The sequence below is a fragment of the Calliphora vicina genome, chromosome 1, assembly GCF_958450345.1.
Source record: "Calliphora vicina chromosome 1, idCalVici1.1, whole genome shotgun sequence".
NCBI classification, from domain to species: domain Eukaryota; kingdom Metazoa; phylum Arthropoda; class Insecta; order Diptera; family Calliphoridae; genus Calliphora; species Calliphora vicina.
In genome coordinates this window covers 104,589,135-104,610,463 of record NC_088780.1, presented here as the reverse complement: position 1 = coordinate 104,610,463, position 21,329 = coordinate 104,589,135, and the positions used below count along the sequence as shown (strand labels likewise).

At 28.8% G+C, this 21,329-nt stretch overlaps 2 protein-coding genes across 19 annotated transcripts in view; one reads left to right on the top strand and one right to left on the bottom strand.

Moving 5' to 3' along the window:
- LOC135963492 (uncharacterized) overlaps positions 1–10,035 on the bottom strand; it is a 40,594-nt gene extending 30,559 nt beyond the window's left edge. Inside the window, exons 1-7 of one of the 2 annotated variants that reach the window (XM_065515364.1) lie at positions 8,952–10,035; positions 7,577–7,872; positions 7,327–7,507; positions 7,147–7,264; positions 5,750–6,279; positions 2,954–3,071; positions 2,592–2,874 (exon numbers count right to left, since the gene is read on the bottom strand). In XM_065515364.1, coding sequence (XP_065371436.1) covers positions 2,608–2,874; positions 2,954–3,071; positions 5,750–6,279; positions 7,147–7,264; positions 7,327–7,507; positions 7,577–7,872; positions 8,952–9,865 — 2,424 coding nt within the window. In that variant the 5' untranslated portion in view covers positions 9,866–10,035 and the 3' untranslated portion in view covers positions 2,592–2,607. Of the gene's footprint in view, positions 1–410; positions 2,875–2,953; positions 3,072–5,749; positions 6,280–7,146; positions 7,265–7,326; positions 7,508–7,576; positions 7,873–8,951 lie in introns of those variants that run through there. The other variant, XM_065515363.1, reaches the window with a different exon arrangement.
- Syp (Syncrip) overlaps positions 1–21,329 on the top strand; it is a 195,857-nt gene that overhangs the window by 755 nt on the left and 173,773 nt on the right. The window lies entirely within an intron of this gene.

The window sequence follows — 21,329 nt, the reverse complement described above, 5'->3', positions numbered from 1 at the left end:
GTATTTCAGATATTTCCATTTGTATAAATTTCTGAAATACAAATAGAAAACTCTGAAATACAAAAAAAAATTTTAAAAAATATTTGGAAATTAAAATAAAGTCAAGGAAAAAACCGAAAATTTCAACAATCATAGTATTTTTAAAAAAAACAATACATACTCCAAAACTTTTACACATAAAATAAAAAACCTACCAATAGTTTTTAACTAATAAAAGCATTGACAACAATTATTAACATTAAGATTACTAAGTTTAAATAAATTGCATTCACTATAAAATAGCTTGTATTCGGTTTAATAGAGAATAGATTTCTGTGTCACAGTAAAAATATACCATTAACATTTCTTTAATTAATAATTATCGATCCCTCTTTTAACTTTTGGGTTGTTTTATTAAAATTTGTAAAATGTTTTATTGTAATATGTTTATTGTTTCTTTATATTTTATTAAAATTTTAAAAAAGTAATGTAAATAATAATTATGTATAAACATTTTTTTTGCAGTGTAAAAATTTGATTGCTTATATAAAATTGCAACTACAAAACATAAAATGGACAAAAAAAAAATACTTATAACTTAAACACTATATGATATTTTATATAAAATTTAGACTATAAGAACTATATGAAAAGTTTTAGTAAATTTACAACATGATTCTATAAAATTTGTTATCAAAATAAGTAAATTTATTAAAACAAGGCACAATATTTAACGTACATAAAACCTATAATACGTTGTTCAACATTTTGTTTGGTTTTAAACTAAAAATTAACATTTATAAAAAGTCTAAAGTCTAAATAAAATTGGACGGTTTTAGTATTTGTCTTTATAATGAAAAATTATATTTATGTATATAAACAAGATTATTCGACTATTATATTCAATGTGTGATATGTGTTTTATATTCAATATTAAAAACAGCAGGAGTTTTTTTTTTGCTGATATTAAAATCTTAAGAATTTCTTTAGTGCCATTTTTTATGAAAATTTTGAACAATAGAGGGTTCATTGTTTTTAGTTATTGGTCACTCTATAGATGATAAACTCTACTCCGTTGTCTTTAGTCTGACGATGAAAAATGTGTGAAAATATTTTGAAACAAATATTAGACAGCAGCCGTAAGTTTTTTTTTCTTTTTTTGATATCAAATGTTTGGAAAAAACGCTTTTTTTTAAATCATCATAAAAAAATATGTATATACGATTTTTTTGGAAATTTGCTATGACCAAAACCAAGTGGTAAACTGGTTTTTTGCAAAAGGATCTCTTTCAAAGAACAGTTTTTGTAGAAAAAGTTCTCAGGCTATGATAATAATAAAAGATGAGGATGATCATCGGCATCATCAAGGCACAACAACAAAAAGGCCTGTATGAAAAAAAGTGATCGCAATGAAAAAAGAAACCCCGTCATTTTTCTAATAGAGGAAGTTCCTTTATTAATGAAAAATGAAAAAATCAAAATTAATGCACACATGAAAGAAAGAAGCAAAAAAAAAAAACTTTATATAAAAATTCTTAACGGTCATTGCGTGTTGTGGTGGTGACCATTAAAGAAGGGGTGCAAAAAACCCAAGTAACAACCCTCCTCTCACTCAAGGCTGATGTTTGTGTACCTCATCCAGTCAAAGTTTCTCTGCTACTTGCAACGATTTCTTGGCAATCTTAAGATACTTTATGATATTAACAGGTTTCAGTGCCGTTGTTATTTTCCTTTTTGATTGTAGCTTTTCTGTAGCGTTTCGTTATTGTTGTTGCAGTTGTCTACTATGACTGCTGCAGAGAAGATGAAGCTACAGACACAGCTGTTGGTTTGTTTGCAAGCAAAACTTCATGGATATTAAAAACAGATTTTGTAGTTTTTTAAAACCAAAAGAATTTTTGTATTTCTCTCCCATTTTTTCAATTATTTTCAAATATTTTTTTCACAATTTCCGTTTTGTGCTTTTTGTTGTTTGGGCAGCTAAAGAAGCAGCGTAAAAGTTTTCACAAAATGCAAAGTAATATGAGCTAAAGAGAGGCGTTGTAGATTTTTTTTAATGGTATTTCGGCTTTTTTAACTATTTCTTTTTCTATGAGAGTTTCTGCAGAGTGTGTATAATTTTGAACATGAGTTATATGATGCCTTGATGAAATTAAAAAAAACAGCAATTTTTGTTGTTGTTTATTTATTTCGACACACAAAAAAGCATGACAAATAATGAGATTCATTGTAATAGATTGTGTCTACAACTTAATCGCTTTGGATAAATGATGACAATGTTTTCTTCTATTTAAATAAAAATTCACAAAAAGAAAAAAACCAACATGCAGCTATAAAATATTAGTTGAAGGAAGAAAAATTATCTCAACTATATTGTGAAGGAAGGAAGGCACATGAGTGACAAGATTTTTTTTTTTTTTGTACTCTAACTGATCTTGTTTAATATATACATATACATATAATTTAATCTTCATTTGATATTTGAGATAGTTGCTTATTTTTTGGACGGATTCGTTTCTTACTTAGTTACTAAATAAACTACAAAACTACTTGTTATTTTGTTTTACTCTTTTTTTTGCGTAATGCTAAAAAAGAACACAAATATTTTTTACCTTTGTATAAAGCTTTTCATCTGAATTTATATAGTAAAACCAGTGTTAAACCCAAAAGTGCAATGATTAATGAGGTGGCAGCTTGTATTGCTGAGGCCCCGGCTAAACGACATTTAAACATATCATAACGTGATTCCTTGTCGGCAACAATATTTTGGAATTCAGCTTCCACCAATTGACCATCGTAATAGGTGATTAAGTCTTCGAAGGGATATTCATAGCCCTGCAGGCACTCACATTTATAGCCACCAGTTTCATAGCCACGACCCTTAATAGGAACGCACTAGTAATAAAAAATAATATAAGTTTTATAAGAAATATGTATAATGTATTAGTGGTAGACTTTATTGCAAATTACTTACATATGATGTTTTCTCATCACATTTGTCGGTATTTTTGAAGGCATTTGGTTCATAATACCAGTCTGGACATTGGTTTATATCCAATTGTAACATGTCCATAGAAACAGCTACCACACCTCTATAACAACAAAAAAAGGGAATTTAATTTACTAAATTTTATTTTAATTTAGATAAGCAAACAATATCTCTATAAAATAATTAGAAAGAAGTATATTTCCTGGTCCAGCAACATATCATATATTTATTTATGAGAGTTAAATACATAATTTAATATTTTGTGTTGGAATACTGTTGAATACTTTAAAGTTTGTAGTTTTCTAACTACAAACTGTACTCTTCACCATGAGTTGGTAAGGGTATGTAAATATAAGTTAGTCATTCCATTTGTAATTTCTAGTTTTCATTTGCGACCCCATTCCGGATCGTTATAGTCATGTCTGTCTGACTGTTGAAATCTAATTTCCAAATAACTTACATACATGTTTGGTACATCAATATATCCGATAAAGTTCCGCTTAAATTCGGAAAAATCGGCATACAAATGACTGTGATTTATATCTGGATTATTATGCCATTAACATACACAATATGGATATTTAATGATAGACATTTCAAATACCTTTTCAACGACATATATAACACATTAGAAATTCGGACCAACGATGAGTTAAAATCGGGAAAAAATATTTTGTAACCCAAATTTGTTCATAAATTTTTTTTGTAAAATTTTTGTTTGAGCAGTTCTAAATATATATGGAGCTCTAGTCCCCATACAAGGCCGCCCTTAGAAAATGACTTGAACATTCATAATTGTATTATAATAATTAATATCCTGATGAAATTGGACATAAACAAGATTCGTTCACAAAAATTATTGAGGACAAAACTCAAAAACAAAAATCTGAAAATGATTTTTAAATTAATTGTCCGATTATTATTTTCCTAACAAATCAAATTTAAAGTAGTATAGGACAAATTATTGAGTAATTTTATGAAATATTTAAAGAAAACTTTAAATTAAAAGCGATTTTTTACAATTCCTCATAAAAAATAATAGATGCAGTACATCTGAACATACTTTGTGTTCAGTAATGGGAATAATTGGCAAAAAACTAGAAAATTACATTGATTTGTTTATGATTTAATGATAAATAAACCTAAGTAAAATCTCTTGTAAGCTACTTAAAGATAATTTGGGCATCGAACATTATATTTAGTTCATTAGTTCAGCTTCACATGAATTATTAATTAATTCATGTTAAGAAATAATTAATATTTATTATTATTAAGTAGAAATTTATGACCGATTATGCCCAATCGTTAACCAGTATTAAATATTCTATTGTACATTTTCGAAAAGCTAACTGAAAACGAATATTAAAAGGTCTCCGTGAAATTCTAGGTCCCCAACTATAATATCGAGGTATAATCTTTAAATTTACATATTAAAGATTATAAGGAACGTCTAAAAAACAAAATAACTCTCTAAAACGCTCTAAAAAACAAAATAACTCTCTTTTACACATATGGGTCTTAATTAAAATATCATGCTGATAAGTTGATAATTTTATAAACAACAATACTTTTCGGTGTCTGATTTAAACCAAAGTATATTTTTATACGAGATTCGGCACAGCCGAATAAAACGCTCATTGTTTATGTTAAGTTAACTTTATTTTTGAATAATGACTGTGGCAGAACTGATGCTTTTAAAAATTCCAAAAGAGAACATCTGTATCTTTATATATATAATTCTTCTGTACGCGTGTTACTAACTGAACTCCACCTTAACGCCTGGGCCAATTTCGATGAATGTTTAGATTCACAATTGACCTATATAGGAACAATGGGCATGGCAATTCCCATACAAAGTAAAAATTTATTATTGCAAACATGGAGTACTATTATAGTGGGAGTCTTCAAACTTGGGACAGCTAGTAATACTATATATGATAAAGAATCTAGTATTGAATAATATTTCAGCTGTCTTAGAAAATCAATATTCCGCATTATTGTACATTTACAATCCTTTCAATTGAATTCAATATTCACAACTGCATATCATATACCACACGCCCTTTTACTTTATAGTTAGTATGTAGTTAATTTTTTAATATAAAGTCTTTTATTTTGTCTTAAAAAGTCAATTTATTTTTCTAGAGACTTAATTAATTTTACTCTCACATTCCTTGCTAGTATATTCTAAAATCAGAACATGAAAATATCGCCGTATTTTTCATAACTGGTCTATGAACCAAATTGTATTCAACAATTTATATTTTATAAAATCATTATACTCTGTCCGTTTTACTTTAAAAGTTATTGTGTTTTGCATAAAAGTCATAAGTTACTATAACTGTCATCACTCTAGTAACAAAGAAGAACTTGATGGAAACAAAAGTACCAACCAAGCATAAATTATATTAAACATAACTTTAAATGATCATTAAAACTCGTTGAAACTATTAAGACATAATCAAGACAAAACATTTGAAAACAAATTGAAATGTCCAAAGAAAAATATAGAGGAGATACAATAAATAAATAAATGACCCCTTTTAAAATTCTAAAAAGAAACACACTGGGAACCAAATAAGAATTAATAACCATAGACCCGCATAAATAGAAAAACCTACCAAACCTAAACAACTACAAGTAGTATAAAATAGTTAAAAAGAATTAGGGATGACTTTTAAAATATCAAACAAGAAATAATAATAACACAATACAATTTTCCACTATTTTAAATTTAAACAAAAAAAATTCCCTCCACTTCTTTATCATCATTTTACTTACTTGAATTCCAGTTTAACTTTAAGGCTATCCCAGCCAAAAAAGGGTGCCGCATAGGTCACAAGCCATTTCTTAACATAACCATTACAATCAAATTGTGGTTGTGTCCAATAGCCATGTTTCAAGCTCGCCGCACGATACGAATTAGGGTAATGCTCATACTTCTGACTGTATTCACCTGTCTCATTGTGCCGAATTTTGATTTTCATATAAAAGGTCTCCAAATCATCAAAGTTGGTCGACCAGCGTTGTTTTAAAAACTTGAAATAACTCCTTTCCGTGTACAGCTCATGTGTCTTGTTTAACCGCGCTATATCCTCAACCTTAAATTTGCGTGTATTCAATTCAGTTTTATAGGCATAGGGTGCGAAATATGTACGATTGGTGAATTTATTGCGTTCCCAAAGTGTGGCAGCCGACCAGACTTTTGTGTCACCCAAAACAATAGCCAATGTTTCACCAATCATTTGATCTTCGGTAAGTGGTTTATCGGCCACACGTTTGCCCGAATATACTTCATTGGGATCAGAAACCTTTATTAGAGTTTCATAAAAGGTTGAATATATATATGTATATATGTGTGTGTGTGTATGAAAAAGAGCGTGAAAAAAAGAGTAGAATAAGAAAGGGGTTTAATATTATTTTGAAAGTTGTTGTTTGAATAAAGCAAAGAAATAGATAATTGTGTAGATGTAGATAGATGAAACTAGTCTGCCATAGAGTGTGATATTTTTTAATACCAACTAGTTTTTCTTGATAATAATTGAGTTTTTGATTGTTCTCTCTTGTATGATTGTTGTTGCCAAAGGATCTCAATTTGTAAATTTAGGTTTAAATGTCGTTAAGTTTCCGTTTTTATCATCCTCATTATTATTATCATTTTATCCTTTTATTTCTAGTTCGAAGTATTTGTTTAAAAGATATTTAACAACTTGTGCAAATATCTTTAAAAAAATATCTAGTTTTTCGAGTATTTCTTTAAACTATTTCGATTTTTTTTCAAAAATATGTAGAAGCAAAATAAAGATTCATTTGACACTGCATATTAAACTACCACAAAAACAAGTTGTTAAACATGAGATTAGGCATAAGCAAAACAAAGGATGATATTTGAGTACATATTTGCTTTTTATAAAAAAAATATATAAAAATATATTTTATAAAGCGTGAAAAATTGTCATTTACACTTCAAGAGTTTTTTCAAGGAAGTTGCTTCAACAAAAACAAGAAAATCAATGAAATTATTAACACTTCTAAGCTATAATTAAGTGTTGAAATATGAAAATGATGGAAAGTGAAGGTGAGAACTTTTTATTTTGTAGATCTCGCCAAAGCAAAAAAAAATATAAACTAAACGTAACGTATTTCACAAGTTTAAATCCCTACTTATTTGTACATACCTGCAGAAAAGCACTTATAAAGTTAGCAAGACGTACAGCCATTTTAGCTTCATTTTCGAATTGTTCTTTAGCGCCAAAACTTACGTCACCACGTAAAATTAAATCTTGTGGATGAAAACTATGTAAAGGATAATTTAATAGCACCAAAATATTTCAAATTAACTTGTTTAATAAACTTACTCTTTACATGTTCTGTAATTAACACTAAGTATAAACTTTAAGGCTTGATCAATATTTACATTTTCAGTATGCAAAGATGAGGCACCAGTTGAATAATTACGATATTCTTGATGTAAATCTAAATATTTCTGTCGTACATGGTAGGGTGCTTTCTCCCACTGTATGGGTATCTTTTGAATCCCTAAAATAAATTAAAATAAACAAAATATTTATATAACTTTGAATTAGGATAAACATTTTAAATACTTACAGCCAATTTTTTGACAATCATAGTCGTTATAATACTGTTCAGCGGAAGCTCTTTCTATTATTTCACCCAAATAGGGTCGCCTTACAACGTTAGGCAGTCGATGTCCAGGCTTACAACGACATTGATAACCACCGCGCCGGAAGCCCCAACCGTGCAGTGGTTCACATTCTGTAGTTTCTTTTTTACATCGTGCTGTATCGGCAAAATGATTTGGCCCCTTATTACCTTCACCCTTGGGACATTGATTTATATCAAGCCTTTCAAAATCCATTTCGAGTACAGCAATGGCAGTGTATCTAAATTGGGAGAAGAAAGTAAATGTAATGGAAATTTGTTTATTCTTTTCTTTTATAGAAAATCTTGAGCTAGCTAATTAATTTTATATAAAATCGAATTTTATATAAAATAGTGAATTTTGTTGAAAGTCTTGAAAAATCTTGAGCTAGTTATAGAAAATCTTTAATTTTATAGAAGATCTTGAGCTAAATAAAGATTTTTTAGGAAACCTTGTACCTACTAGCTAAAGAATTTCATAGAAAATCTTATGCTAGCCAAAATAATTTTTTACACAAAATCTTTAGATCAACATAATACATATGTATTAGGGTATTCAATTTATCGGGTTTCTGGTTTAATCGGTTAATCGAGCAAATAATTAATCGGGGTTTAGATTTAATCGGTTAATAATCGGTTAATTTTAAATTATTCGATTAACCGAATAATTTCTATTTTAAACTGAAAAACAAACAAAACATAACAATTCAACAATCCTTTTTATATACAAATGTGAGTTTTTTTAGGATTTTAGTGAGATCTTCTGAAAAAATCTTTAAACAAAAGAAAATAATTTAAATGTTTTCCTTTTAAATGATTTTTTCCTTTAGTATTAATAAAAGTTGACTTGGAAAAAACTCTATCACTGATTGTCGATGTTGGAGAAATCAAAAGTAAGGCATGATTAAGAATATCCAATTGCTAAGTTCTTTTTTTAGTTTTTTCTATTTTTTTTTTAGATTTTGAATACTCTTAATTAAGTTCTGATAAAAGACTAGTTTCTGTAATGTCCTCCGAGTCATTTGGACAAAGTTAATCATAGAACATTCTAGAAAATAGGTCATTTACAAATTCCTTAGTTTCAGCTTTATAGCTATACTTCAAAAAACTATTGTTAGAAAGAAATGTTCATGAGTTAAGGCATAAAAGTGCAAAAAAAAACAAATCGTTAATCGACACAAATTAATCGGCTTATTTGTTATTTGAAAATCGGCCATTTTAAATTATTAGAACAGTTAACCGACAAAAATTAATCGGTTAACCGATTAACGGTTAATCGATTGAATACACTAATATGTATATAGTAGTTCTCAATACTCACTTTGGATATTCAATATGTCTGAACTGTGTATGTCTGGGATAAATATCAGCAATTGGCACTACTGCCGACACTAGCCACTTATTGGAACGACCACAATCGAAATACGGTCTAGTCCATTTGATAGGTCCAGGATCTTCATCAGCACCTGGCGGTCCATGGAATGTAAAGGTTTCGTTTGTATTATTAGCATAACGAATTTCCACTTGATACGTAGTCTTTGTGTCGTGACGTCGCTCCACATCATCGGGCAACCACTTCTTATACCATTCATTTATTTTATACAAATCGGAAGTATAATCTTTCGAAACAGACTCCGGAGGATGGGCTCCCAAATCTCTGACATCAAATGTATTCCAAGTGGAAATCTTTTGTAGATGTATGGGATCGTTGAAATCGTCAAGACGGAAAGTACGTGGCCCAAAACGGGGAAAGGTTTTATTGAAGAAACCTCTGTACGAGGAGGTATACGAGCTGTTGGGAGCAAAATAAATAGCAGAAGCGTTAATTGAAGGATTCGAAGAGACATCGGCCACGGTAGAGAGGAAGTAGTACATCATGCCCGGATCATAAGTATCATTGATGGCAGGTCTTATGAAACGCGACTGTAAAATGTAACTCCAAAAGAAACTTCTACTCAACGCCATGTTGTGTAAATGCAACAGTGCGGTACGATTTGGAAATATGGGATTTATATTGATTTCCTTAATGTCTGGCTTGTGTGACACCGTGTCCTCTGGCAAATACAAATCACTAACATGTTGTATGGGACAATTGTCGGGATTAACTTTGTCATATTTTATTTTAATTTCATCGAAAGCATCACGGGCTTGCCACTCAAATTGTGCGAACACACCCACAAACAAGACCAATACAAAAAACAACAAGCTCCTGGCCAGAGCACTCGTTGCAAACATTTTCCACTTGCACTATTACTTCAGTGTTTGGTAAAACAAACACTTGCGTTTAAATAACAAATAGAATAATTTACAAAAATTAAACTAAATACAAACAAAAATTAAATTAAAACAAGCACGCCTTAACAGAAACTATTGGATTTTTATTGTATTGACTAATTTCCAAATGACACTTGTCGAACTACGCCCTCGAAAAGAATGACTTGAGACAGAGTGGAAGTGAAACTAAATTATGGCTTGAATGGAATTATAAACAAAACAATTGAGCTAGAGTTACCAGGCTATGGTGAATCAAAATAAGAACTAAATGTTTATAAACAAAATACATAAGTTTGTATATAAAAAGCTAATAATGTTAACATTCATAATTTTAATGTTATTTTGAAAGTTATTTGAAATCTTTGAATTAATTAATTAGGTGTTTTAAAAAATCGATACTGCTTTTGCGTGATATTTGTATTTACCCTGGCAACTCTAGTTTTGTTTATTTATGTTTCACCCCACTGGGAACGCAAATATAAACACAATTAGTTTTTTAATAAAACTAACTAATAAAATATAATAATACATTGAATATGTTAATGTTTAATTAATATAACACGCAAAGTACATTATTGTTATGTTTATTAAACACATCTCATCAACAAGTGTTTATGACGTCACACTTTGTTTCATAGGTCATGTTCCCCTTAAGAACATTCTGTAAGGGGAAATATTTAGAGATGCCATTCAAATGTTTTTATATTGTAACAGTTGATGAAAGTGGAAAACGTAGGCCGTACTTTTATTTTCAAATATAGATTTCGATTAATCCTTTTAAAAAATCGATTTTAATTCCATTCATATTCATTCTTTCAAAAATTATATCCCAAAAATAATGAAGTAGGTACTGTTTGTGATTTCCCAAGTCAAGAAACATTTCCATGATTTGTATGCTGCATTTTATACTCTTTTGTATAAAATCAAAATTTATGGACAGATTTTAATCATTTAGATCTTGTTTTGTTTTCTATGTGCGAAGAAAAAATTAACAACGCAGCTGAATTTTTCAATACTTTTTTGCCGTTTTAAAAAACAAAAACTTTAATCTTCCATTAGGAGCAAAATAATTAAAATTTTCCCAAAATATAAATTTTTTAATTTTTTTTTAATTATGTTTATTTAAATCTGTAGCAATGATGAAAAATATGCAACAGTTTAAAATGTTTTATGTTCTCAAAGCTTTAAATATTTATTTATTATATTACTTATTCCAACTCAAATAATTTAATACGTGTTTTCTTATGTATTCGGCAACTCTAATACTTGTTAACACAGCATTGCCAGCTGTAAAATGTGAGGGTGTTTTCACGGAGTTCCTATGAACTGAAACAAAATATTAAAAAAAACACAAACTATTGTGAATGTGTAAAGAAGGAGTGAATAAAACAGAAAGAAAAAATATACGGTTTTATTTTAAATGGTCTACTTTTTTGGTGATTTTGTAAAATATTTTAATTGTTTTATTAAATTGTGTATTATTTCCTTAAATGAACAAAAATATTGTTAAAAAAACATCGTTGGTGTTAGTGAAATAAGTGTAAATTATATAAGCACAAAACTATATACATAGAAGAAAGACGCCATTTAAGAAAAAATAACTTGCAAGTTATTGAAATTATCTATATCTACTCATTTTTTTTATTAACAACGAAGGTATGTACTTTATTATGAATTAAATTTAATATATTATAGAATTGTATTAATAGTTTATAGTAAATCAAGGTAAAATGTTCACAAATATTTTCTAATGATTACCATGTAACGGCACTTGGTTGGCTTACACTAAGAGAAGAATGAATGTTTGGCTCATGGAAACTACTATTTATTTGTTCCTTTGAATTGAGGACACAATTTTTGTAATATTGCTCTTTCAGTTTTCTTTTCCCCTTTCAATCCATGTTGTGTTTTTCTGTCCAGGTTTTTAAACCTTTTTTTACTATCGTTGACTATCAATCTTTATACACTGACACTATCAATTGCACTTTTTTTTCATCTTGTCCAAAATAAATGGTGTTGCAGCCGCACATTAGCGGTTTCTCTTTTTTTGCGGTGTTTGTATGTCCTGCTTGTTTAAAATGTAGGAGAGTTGAATGTGTTTTTATATTTTTGTTCTTATATTTTATGATGCCATATATTTTATGGTAAACGGATTTAGGTTATTGGGGTCAATATTTTATTTTTTATTTTAATTTGTTAAGATGAGCTTTCATGTGTGTATATCAGGGGCCGAATTGCCGCATTCTATATCGAGTAAATTCGATCGTAATTTTCTGATTTGAGATTACGGCATTCGATATCGAGCATGAAATTTAGTATAAATAAGGTATGATTGTTTATTTCGAAGTAAAATATTATTTGATACAGATATGATTTTTATCAAATTTCTAAATGTTTTCAGCTATATTCGACTTTTGTATATTAAAATGGGAATTGCTATGTAATGGCTTCAATAAAATATACCTATCTTGTCATATTGATGAGTGAATATCGGAATATTGAGACCATCAATCTGTAGATTCTCATCTAGTCAACAATCATTTTTCAATTCTTTCTACATAAAAACATTATACGTAAAATTATTTTTATTAGCTATTACAAACCCTTGTAGGTACCATTTTTCAAATCAATTTTAACTGGTCGCTTACTACCTTAAACACATAATTACAAAAATCTAAGGAATTGTCAAATTTTATTCATTTAGAAAATATGTCTATCATTACTTAACTAACTCACACAAAACAATCTTTCGCATTTTGTTGTTGTTCTCCCCTAAATCAGGCCTTTTAAATTAATTATGACTGTAGACATTATTATTTAATTGAAGTCCCAGACAAACTGAAGCAAATAGAGAAATATTTCATGTCATGTCATAGCTACAAATCCCAATAGTAGAATAACAAAGGGCCACCAACAATCCCAACTAAGCAGTTCTTCTTTTTCTTCTGCTGTGTCACATTTATAAGCAAAAATAACTATAAACATGACATTTAAAGTCCTCATACAAGTACAGAAATTTATACAAAGTTTTTTTGAAAGACCTGTGTTTCCTGTGTTGGCTTTTACTAATATTCCTTTGCAAAAATATACTTGCAATATAGGTATAAAAAATACAACATAGAATGAAAGTAGGAAATAAAGTAAATTACTCAGTTTAGTTGTGGAGAATAAAATGAAAGAACAAAATATAACAAGCAATTTTAGGGGGGAAAAAAAGATAGAATCTATTGACCATTTGTGCTATTTGTTCATAGAGAATATACGAGCGGCAAACTGAAAGTATTTCTAAGTTTAGTTTGTTGTTTTTTTCATGTGAATATGACCACAATAATACGTTCAAATCGTATTAATTTGTTTGACATGTGCAATATATAATGTAGACAAATTGCCAAAAAAAAAAAATGGAAAAACGTTAAATATAAAATAATAATAATTGGTGGGATGATCTGCGAATACATCAGACATTCGAGTGGCCCTTAACAACAAAAATTTGATTTTTCCCATTTTCATCCCCCCAGTTAATGAACGATTTTCCAGTAAAAATTGTTACTAACTAGTAACAACTTAAACATAGCTATTGCTACTTTGTTCTAAATCTTGAAAATTCTATCCGATTTTATTAAAATTTTCAGCATTTGATTTTTAGAACTGATAATAATTTTTGACCTAGGGTATATCCAATATCGCAAAAGTGCGAGATAATTGCCACAATACTGTATATACAGGCCAGTAACTCAGTTTGTTCGGAATGGTTTCCGCAGTTTTTATTCCGATCGATTTCGTTTTAAGTTCTTCAGATTCCGTATAATTAATTTATTAATTCCAAAAATATTTAATAATTCTGTATTTCTGATATTAATTTGACTGCGTTTTTTATATTAAAACAATTCCACTTTGAAAACTTGATTAAGAACGATTTTCGTTTTACTTTTTCTGAAGAAGAGTAATACGAAATTAATTCCACATTCGATCGGAATGGAATTCTGTGACAGGCCTGATAATTGCATTTTTAACAAAAGTTATAATTCAGCAGGAAAATGAGATAAAATAATAAATGTAAAATCTAAATCAAAAATCATTTGGAGATTTGTAAAGACTTATAGTGAAGACCTCTTAGGTTGTTATTTCATTCATATACACCATTTCCAAACTTTATATTTAGGGTTATTATCAGATTTTGTGTAATTATAATAATATTATTTGAATTTAAAATGTATTTCAATAATTAGAATATAGATTATTATCAGGCTGCTCACATATTTTATTCGAAATGGCTTCAATTCCGTAGTTATTTTTTTTTATTCTTTATTCAAATCTTAACCTAAACTAAAACTAAAGTTGCTATTGACGCTGCAATGTCCAACATAAGTGCTAGTTAAAATTATTATCTGGCCAGATCCTGTGTTTCCAATCGCCTCAGTCGTCTATGACCCGCAAATGACAGCAACTCCCTGTCAATGGGATTTGGGTGATCCTATTGTTCTGACAGGTATTTTAAACTGGAAAATTTGAGAAAAACAAATACATAATTAGAAATTAATATCAATTCCACTCTGAAGAACCAATATACGGTATTATCATTTATTTTAAATTGAAATGTTCAATTTTATGCGAATTAGTATATTAGTCTCTTAGGATTTAAATACAACATGACAACCTTAGGTTACATTAGATTAGGTTAAAAGGCAGCCATCTTGGTATACAGGAATGGATTGTGTCTAGGGTGAACGATTCTGCGACATTTTTTAGAAACCGGTTTTAGGTTTCTTCGAAACATTGCAATTTAATATAAACCGGTTTCGGTTTTTTAATAATAACCGGTTAACCGGTTTTTTGGTAAAATATTAAGACGCCGAGTAATAAGAAGAAAAACAGTTCTATTTATTAAAATAATAGTGATTAAAACAATTTTGATTACTTCTTTTAACCTTCACATGATATTCGATTCAAATTTGCCCGATTTTGAAATTAATATTTAATTTTTTCTAAAAGTTATAGGTTGATATTTTATGAATTTTATTTAATTTCAAATGTCAACAACTATGTTAGGTTTTTAGAAAAACAAATGGGCAAAAAAATATCTATAAACTTCTTTGGACTTAAAATTTTTGTATCATATTTGACCTGGAGCAAAAATCTTGAATTTTGTTACGCACAATCAAGTTAAATTTTTTCAGAACTTTGTAGCTCTTATATACCTATATCTGTCTCTTTTCATCACACTCGATTCCAAGGGTAAATACGAATGCTATGTTTTTCTTATCCTTCATAAGGTTTTACCCATTTTGAATTAAAAATTAAATTTTTTCTAAAAATTTAATTTATTTAATTTCGTTAGATTTTTTTAAAAAAAATCGCAAACAAAATTTATTTTCTATTTGGTTCAAATTTGACCCGAAGATCGTTAACGTCAGTAAATTTGAAGAACTTATGAAGGTTAAAATAATCTCTTAGGAATAAAACACAGTTTAAATGCTTTGGAGTATATCGATATTTTCTTTTGTTTTTATAAAACTAGACATTGAAAATGATATTTCACTCAGTGTACTTGAAGGACATACAGATAACAATGCATTGAGCAAGTTTTCAGGCCTTCCAGATCACTTGTGACAGTTGTCTAAATATAAAAAATCTTCTAAAATAGTTAGAGTATTTCTTTTAAAAAAGTTTTTTTTAATTTTGAATGTTTTTTTTTGTTTTTAATACACTAACCCCCCAGTTACACGAAGTTTGGTTATGTATTAACTAATAGTTATACTGACTGTTTTCATACAAAAATAATTTTAACCGATAGTATAACTATTAGTTAACGCATAACCAGGCTTCGTGTTAGTGGGGGTAAAACTCATGAAAACACACTTTTAGAAAAAACCGGCTATTCAAAGAGAAAAACCCGGTTTCTTCGATGTTCGAAATGTGAGCTTTTCAAAAAAAAAACGGAACCGACTTTACCAAAAAAAACTGGTTATAAATAACAATTAATCATTTATTTGAAACTAAAAATATTTAAAGTTTTTTTTCAAACAATGACTTACCAATTAATTTAAAATTCATGTAATTGTTTGGATTTACAACTGAAAATGGTGTAAACCCTAGTAAATACATGTATATCCTTTTTAAGCTACATTTAAGTTTAGTTTATCAGCATTTTGTTTAGCTAAGAAACTTGTATTCAATTGTACACATGTCGACAACGACACAAAAAAATAAGTATTTCTTTTTTATTGGTCATCATCTGTCTGCAGGTTTAACTATTTTCATTTTGCCTATTGTTATATAGTTTTTAAAGTTATTTTTCTGTTTTTGTTATCGTCCTGTGTGAGTTGTTGTTCTGCACCTTGTATGACTTTTTTAATCTTAAGGGTGAACATTAAACATGTATGAACAAGTAAAATGTTGTTGCAAGGAAGCACAATCAAACGAAAACCTACACAAAAGACAAAACTTAAGTAGTAGTTGCAAATTAAAATGACCTAGGATACTGGCTCAAACTCATACAAATACATTCGTATACAAATACGTACTACACATGTATATGTATTTGTAATTGCTAGCAAGTGGCATGACAATTTCTATGCCTGAGAGAGTTCGAGTGTGTTTAAGTGTCGCCTTTACTTCACGTTTCTTTAAGGGATACAAAAGTGTAGTAGAAGAGTGTTACTACTCGAATAAGGATGCTTAGAATAGTATGAAAACAGTAAACAAGTTTTTGTTTTGTTTCATTTTAACATGTGAAGTTTTCTTTGTTTTGTTTTCTAAAATGTCGAATATACCAACAACAACAACATCAACAAAATCCGTTTAACTAAACAACCGGAAGTGAAAAACATGTGTTTCATTTGCAAAACAAAATAAAAAGGTTGATATCGTCATTAACTATTTATGTACATGTGTATTTACGTCTGTAGTTTAGTTATTATGTTTTAAAATTATGCATGTATGTATGTGTGTTCTTTAGTAAACTAATATTTCCTTTGGAACTATTTCATTACAATATACTTTTGCAATATACATACAGCAAGATAACTTTTCAAATCTGTAAAGTTAATATGTACTTTAATTTTCTAACCAAAAAAGTTCTTATTACAAAAATAATCAATAATAAATAGAAGTTTTGATTAGTGCACTTTTATAAAGTTCTTAAACACGAACATTTTTGTTCGCAAATAAAAAAATATTAAAACAATTTTTTAAGAAAAAAGTAAAAGTTTCGTCGAAAGTCCTAAACTAGAGGTTCTAGAGCAAAAATCGCAAAAAGGGCAATAATATGTATGTGATAGCTCATTTTACCCTGTATACTGTGATTACCGAACGACAGGTCGTGTCCAAGGCAAATAATCCTTGTATTGTCTTCACGTATTGCATTCACTAAATCCGACTCATCTAGCTGTTCTGGGCGACTGTCCCGAACGTGATTTTACCTATAATTTAGGGTCACCACTGGGTAGATAATAGGGTATTCGAATTATTCGATTTTTCTCTTGTTCGAATAAAACGAATAATTCGAATAAAAGATTTTAACATGTTCGAATAATTCGATCACACGTTTAAAATTAATCGAATTATTCGAATAATTTAAATTTTTTTAAAAAAGTAAAGAATGATGTTTTGATGTCGGTTTTTTAATATTTTATTGTTAAAGAAAATCAAAAAGTAATGTTAAAGTTAACAATTCAAGTATTGATAATGTTAAAAACCATTCGAAAACAAAGTCCATCATTAAATTTTCAACAGAAATATTCTGATCAGATTAAATCCCGAACAAACTACAAAACAATTGACTAGCAAACCCTATAGTTTCCGTTTTGGAGCTATGCTTTAAAAAATTTGAGTTAGTTGGACATGATCCGGAATTCAAATACAATACAAACGTATTAAGAACTTTTTTATGTTGTTCATTAATTCGGGTTTTAAATTGAGTAACTAATTCTTTAGTAAATTAATTATTTACTATTTCTAAATTATTTATAACAAATTGTATTATACATTAAGCTCTATCAACGTTGCCGAATCTTTGCTTAATAAAGTGGTCTTGGGGAATTACACAATAAAGGGAATCTGTCCAAAGTTTGATATAATTGTCAGTGAACGTGGCTAATTTGAAGTCAGGCAGTGCATGATTGACGTATTTACAAACGATTTTTAACGATGTTCAAAATCATGTATAAGACAAACTCCATGCTTTTCTTGCAACAAAACATTAGTTTTCTTCTATTTCTCTCAACCCCAAACCTAAAATGTTCTCGAATAAATCACTCTCTCAGCGATATATCACAAAAAATTATTTTTAAATGGCTGCGAATGAGAATTTACCATTGAAATGAGAGTGAACCCGTTCTTTTCGGTCTCTGGAAAAAACTAAAAAAAGAACTGATCAATTGGATATGCTTAATAATGCCTTACTTTTGATTTCTCTAACATCGACAATCAGTGATAGAGTTTTTTCCAAGTCAACTTTTATTAAAACTAAAAGAAAAAATCATTTAAATTATTTTCTTTTGTTTAAAGATTTTTTCAGAAGATCTCACTAAAATCCTAAAAAAAACTCACATTTGTATATAAAAAGGATTGTTGAATTGTTATGTTTTGTTTGTTTTTCAGTTTAAAATATAAATTATTCGGTTAATCGAATAATTTAAAATTAACCGATTAAATCAAAATCCCGATTAATTATTTGCCCTATTAACCGATTAAACCAGAAACCCTATTAATTGAATACCCTAGTAGTTACGTCCGTAAATTTATGAAACTAAAAAATTTAAACATACTACACTTCAGATTACAAAGTGACACGTAGTGTCACCTGACTTCACACTAGATTACCTGGGATGTGTAAAGTAAAAAATTGATTTCTTTCTGCACATTAGTGAAAATTACTGTCTATAAGAAGGGATACATTGACTACATGTAAAACTGCTGGGCCTTGCCATCAATATGTCCAGATTGATATATACCTGAGTATCCTCCTGTATACAGCAGTCAGTGCCTGGAAGGCACCTATGGAATTCCTGCAGGCGTATTAGGCGTCGAGTCCTTTCTGGGGTCTTTCCTGGATGTTTATATTCAAGATAATTTACTATCCTGGAATATGCCAATTAGTTTGTCATATTAAACTTTGGCAGACAAATCATCACCTAATAAATAAAAAAGTCCATTTAAATTCAATCGAATTTCACGACACACTGGCTGTGCTTTCTGGCAAGGAGTCTCTTCATGAACTGGGCAGAATTCCTCTGAATTCCATGTTGGTTACATTGAAAATTTTATTTGAAACGAACATTATCAGACCATTATGAAACATAACTTAAAAACAAAAATCTTGTGACCACTAAAGACCTAGGAAAGGTTAAAGTATCAGCATTTTTTTCATATTTGGTTTTAAATATATTTTATTAAATCGAATCATATTTTTTTAATCGTTCGAATAATCCAGACATTTTTAAAAATGAAACGATCAATGGAATAATAAAAATATTAGTAACTTTTATTCGATTAAAATAAAACTCGAATAATTGACAGCCTTATCTTCCACGCAACCTGCCAAACAATATTGGAATTATTTGTGAATTGTCCCAAATTGGACCAACCCCTTTGGGAGCAGTGCCTAAAGAACAAAACTTTATCTACTATGTGACAATGTTTGCATGTACCATGTACATCAGATTTTTATATGAAAAATCTAAAACAAGAATTCGTAAATATTTTCTAAAATAAATTTATAGAAATTGTTCAGATTTATTGACAAAAAGATCTGGTTCGGTTTCGACCGATTTTTAAAAAATTTGTTGAAGTTAGAGCATAATTTTGGAATGAAAAGAAGAGAGAGTCAACAAATATTTGAGCCATAATTTGTGAATGTGTGTGTAGCTGGTTGGCTGTCTTCTTTTTTTTTTTTGGTAGACGATGGCTGGTGGCGGCTATAATAACAACAACAAAACCATCTAATTCCAATACTGATGCTATGAGGATGACGACTGCTGCCTCTAATGTTGTTGCTATTGTTTTGTGTTTTGCTTTTTTGGTGGCAATGTTTTGCGATGTTGTTGTTCAAATGCGTTCGTTGTATGCAACGTTTAGTTTAACGTTTTCGCTTGTGGTGTTTTTCAGTTTTACTTTTTGTTGTTTATGTATTTATTTTTGCATTTTTGTTGTCTTTTGTGGATTCTGGGTCATTAACCCTTGACAAAAAATTATTTTGTTTGTGCTTTTTTTTTTGCGAGTGCATGTTTTGTGTGTATTTCTGGTGCTTTTTTATACATATTAGGCTTTTTCATACATTTTTTTTATTTCGTTTATTCATACTGAAATCCGATTTTTGTTTGATTTCTTTATGCTTTTTAAAAATTTTATTTTTTTTCGGTTTTCGTTTGTTTGGTGTGGTGGTTTGGTTATGTTCAATTTTGAAATTGTGGTGTTTCATTGTTGTTTTATTCGAATACGAAAAAAAAACAACTAATTTTTTGGCTGTTTGGTTCGGTTTTTAGTTTGTTTTATTTCGTCTCTTTCAAGTGTCTGCTTTTACCGGACAATAAAGTTTATATCTTGGTTGCTTTTATGATTTTATTGTCTGTCGTTCGGTCATTGCTTGCTTGGTAGGTTGGAATTTAGGTATTCTTGCTGTCCAAGGATTTGAATGGGGTTTGATAATAATGATGCCAAGGATGAGATTGTTTTTTAAAAATATCGTTCTTTTTTCTTTACAAATGAATTGGTTATTTGAATTTGTTGGTGTTTAATTAACTAGGCCGTTTGATAAGTTTTTGATTACTTTTGTTAATTTTGGTCGACTAATTACTACACCTTCACCAATTGTATTTCAGAAATTTATAATTATGGGTGCGTTCGTAAATCCAGTAATAATTACTGGAGCAAATGAAAATTAAATGGAATAAAATTTGTGGAATCAAAGCATTAGTTATCTGTTGCAAATGTTTGCAGTTCGTGAAATCAGTGATGCAATAATTTATTGTATTTACGAATGCATCTTATATTTCAGATCTTTGTATTTCAAAATATTCCAAATTTATTTCAAAAGTTTCCAATTCTTTTTCAGAAATTTCCAATACATAGCAATAAAAATGGATTTCTGAAATACAATTGTTGTAATTGTATTTCAGAATATTCCAAATTTATTTCAAAAGTTTCCAATTCTATTTCAGAAATTTCTAATTTTGTAATTGGAAAATTGTGAAATACAATTAGAAAATTTTTAAGTATAATTTAAAAATTCTGAAATACAAATGTAAATTTCTGAAATTCAGTTGGAACATTTTGATATACAAATGGACATTTCTGAAATACAATTAGAATTTTCTGAAATATAATGAGAAACTTCTGAAATACAATTGGAAATGGTGTACATAGTAACAGATATTAAAAATTTAGAGCCGTATTTGGCATTATTAGGATTATTATGTATTTTTTT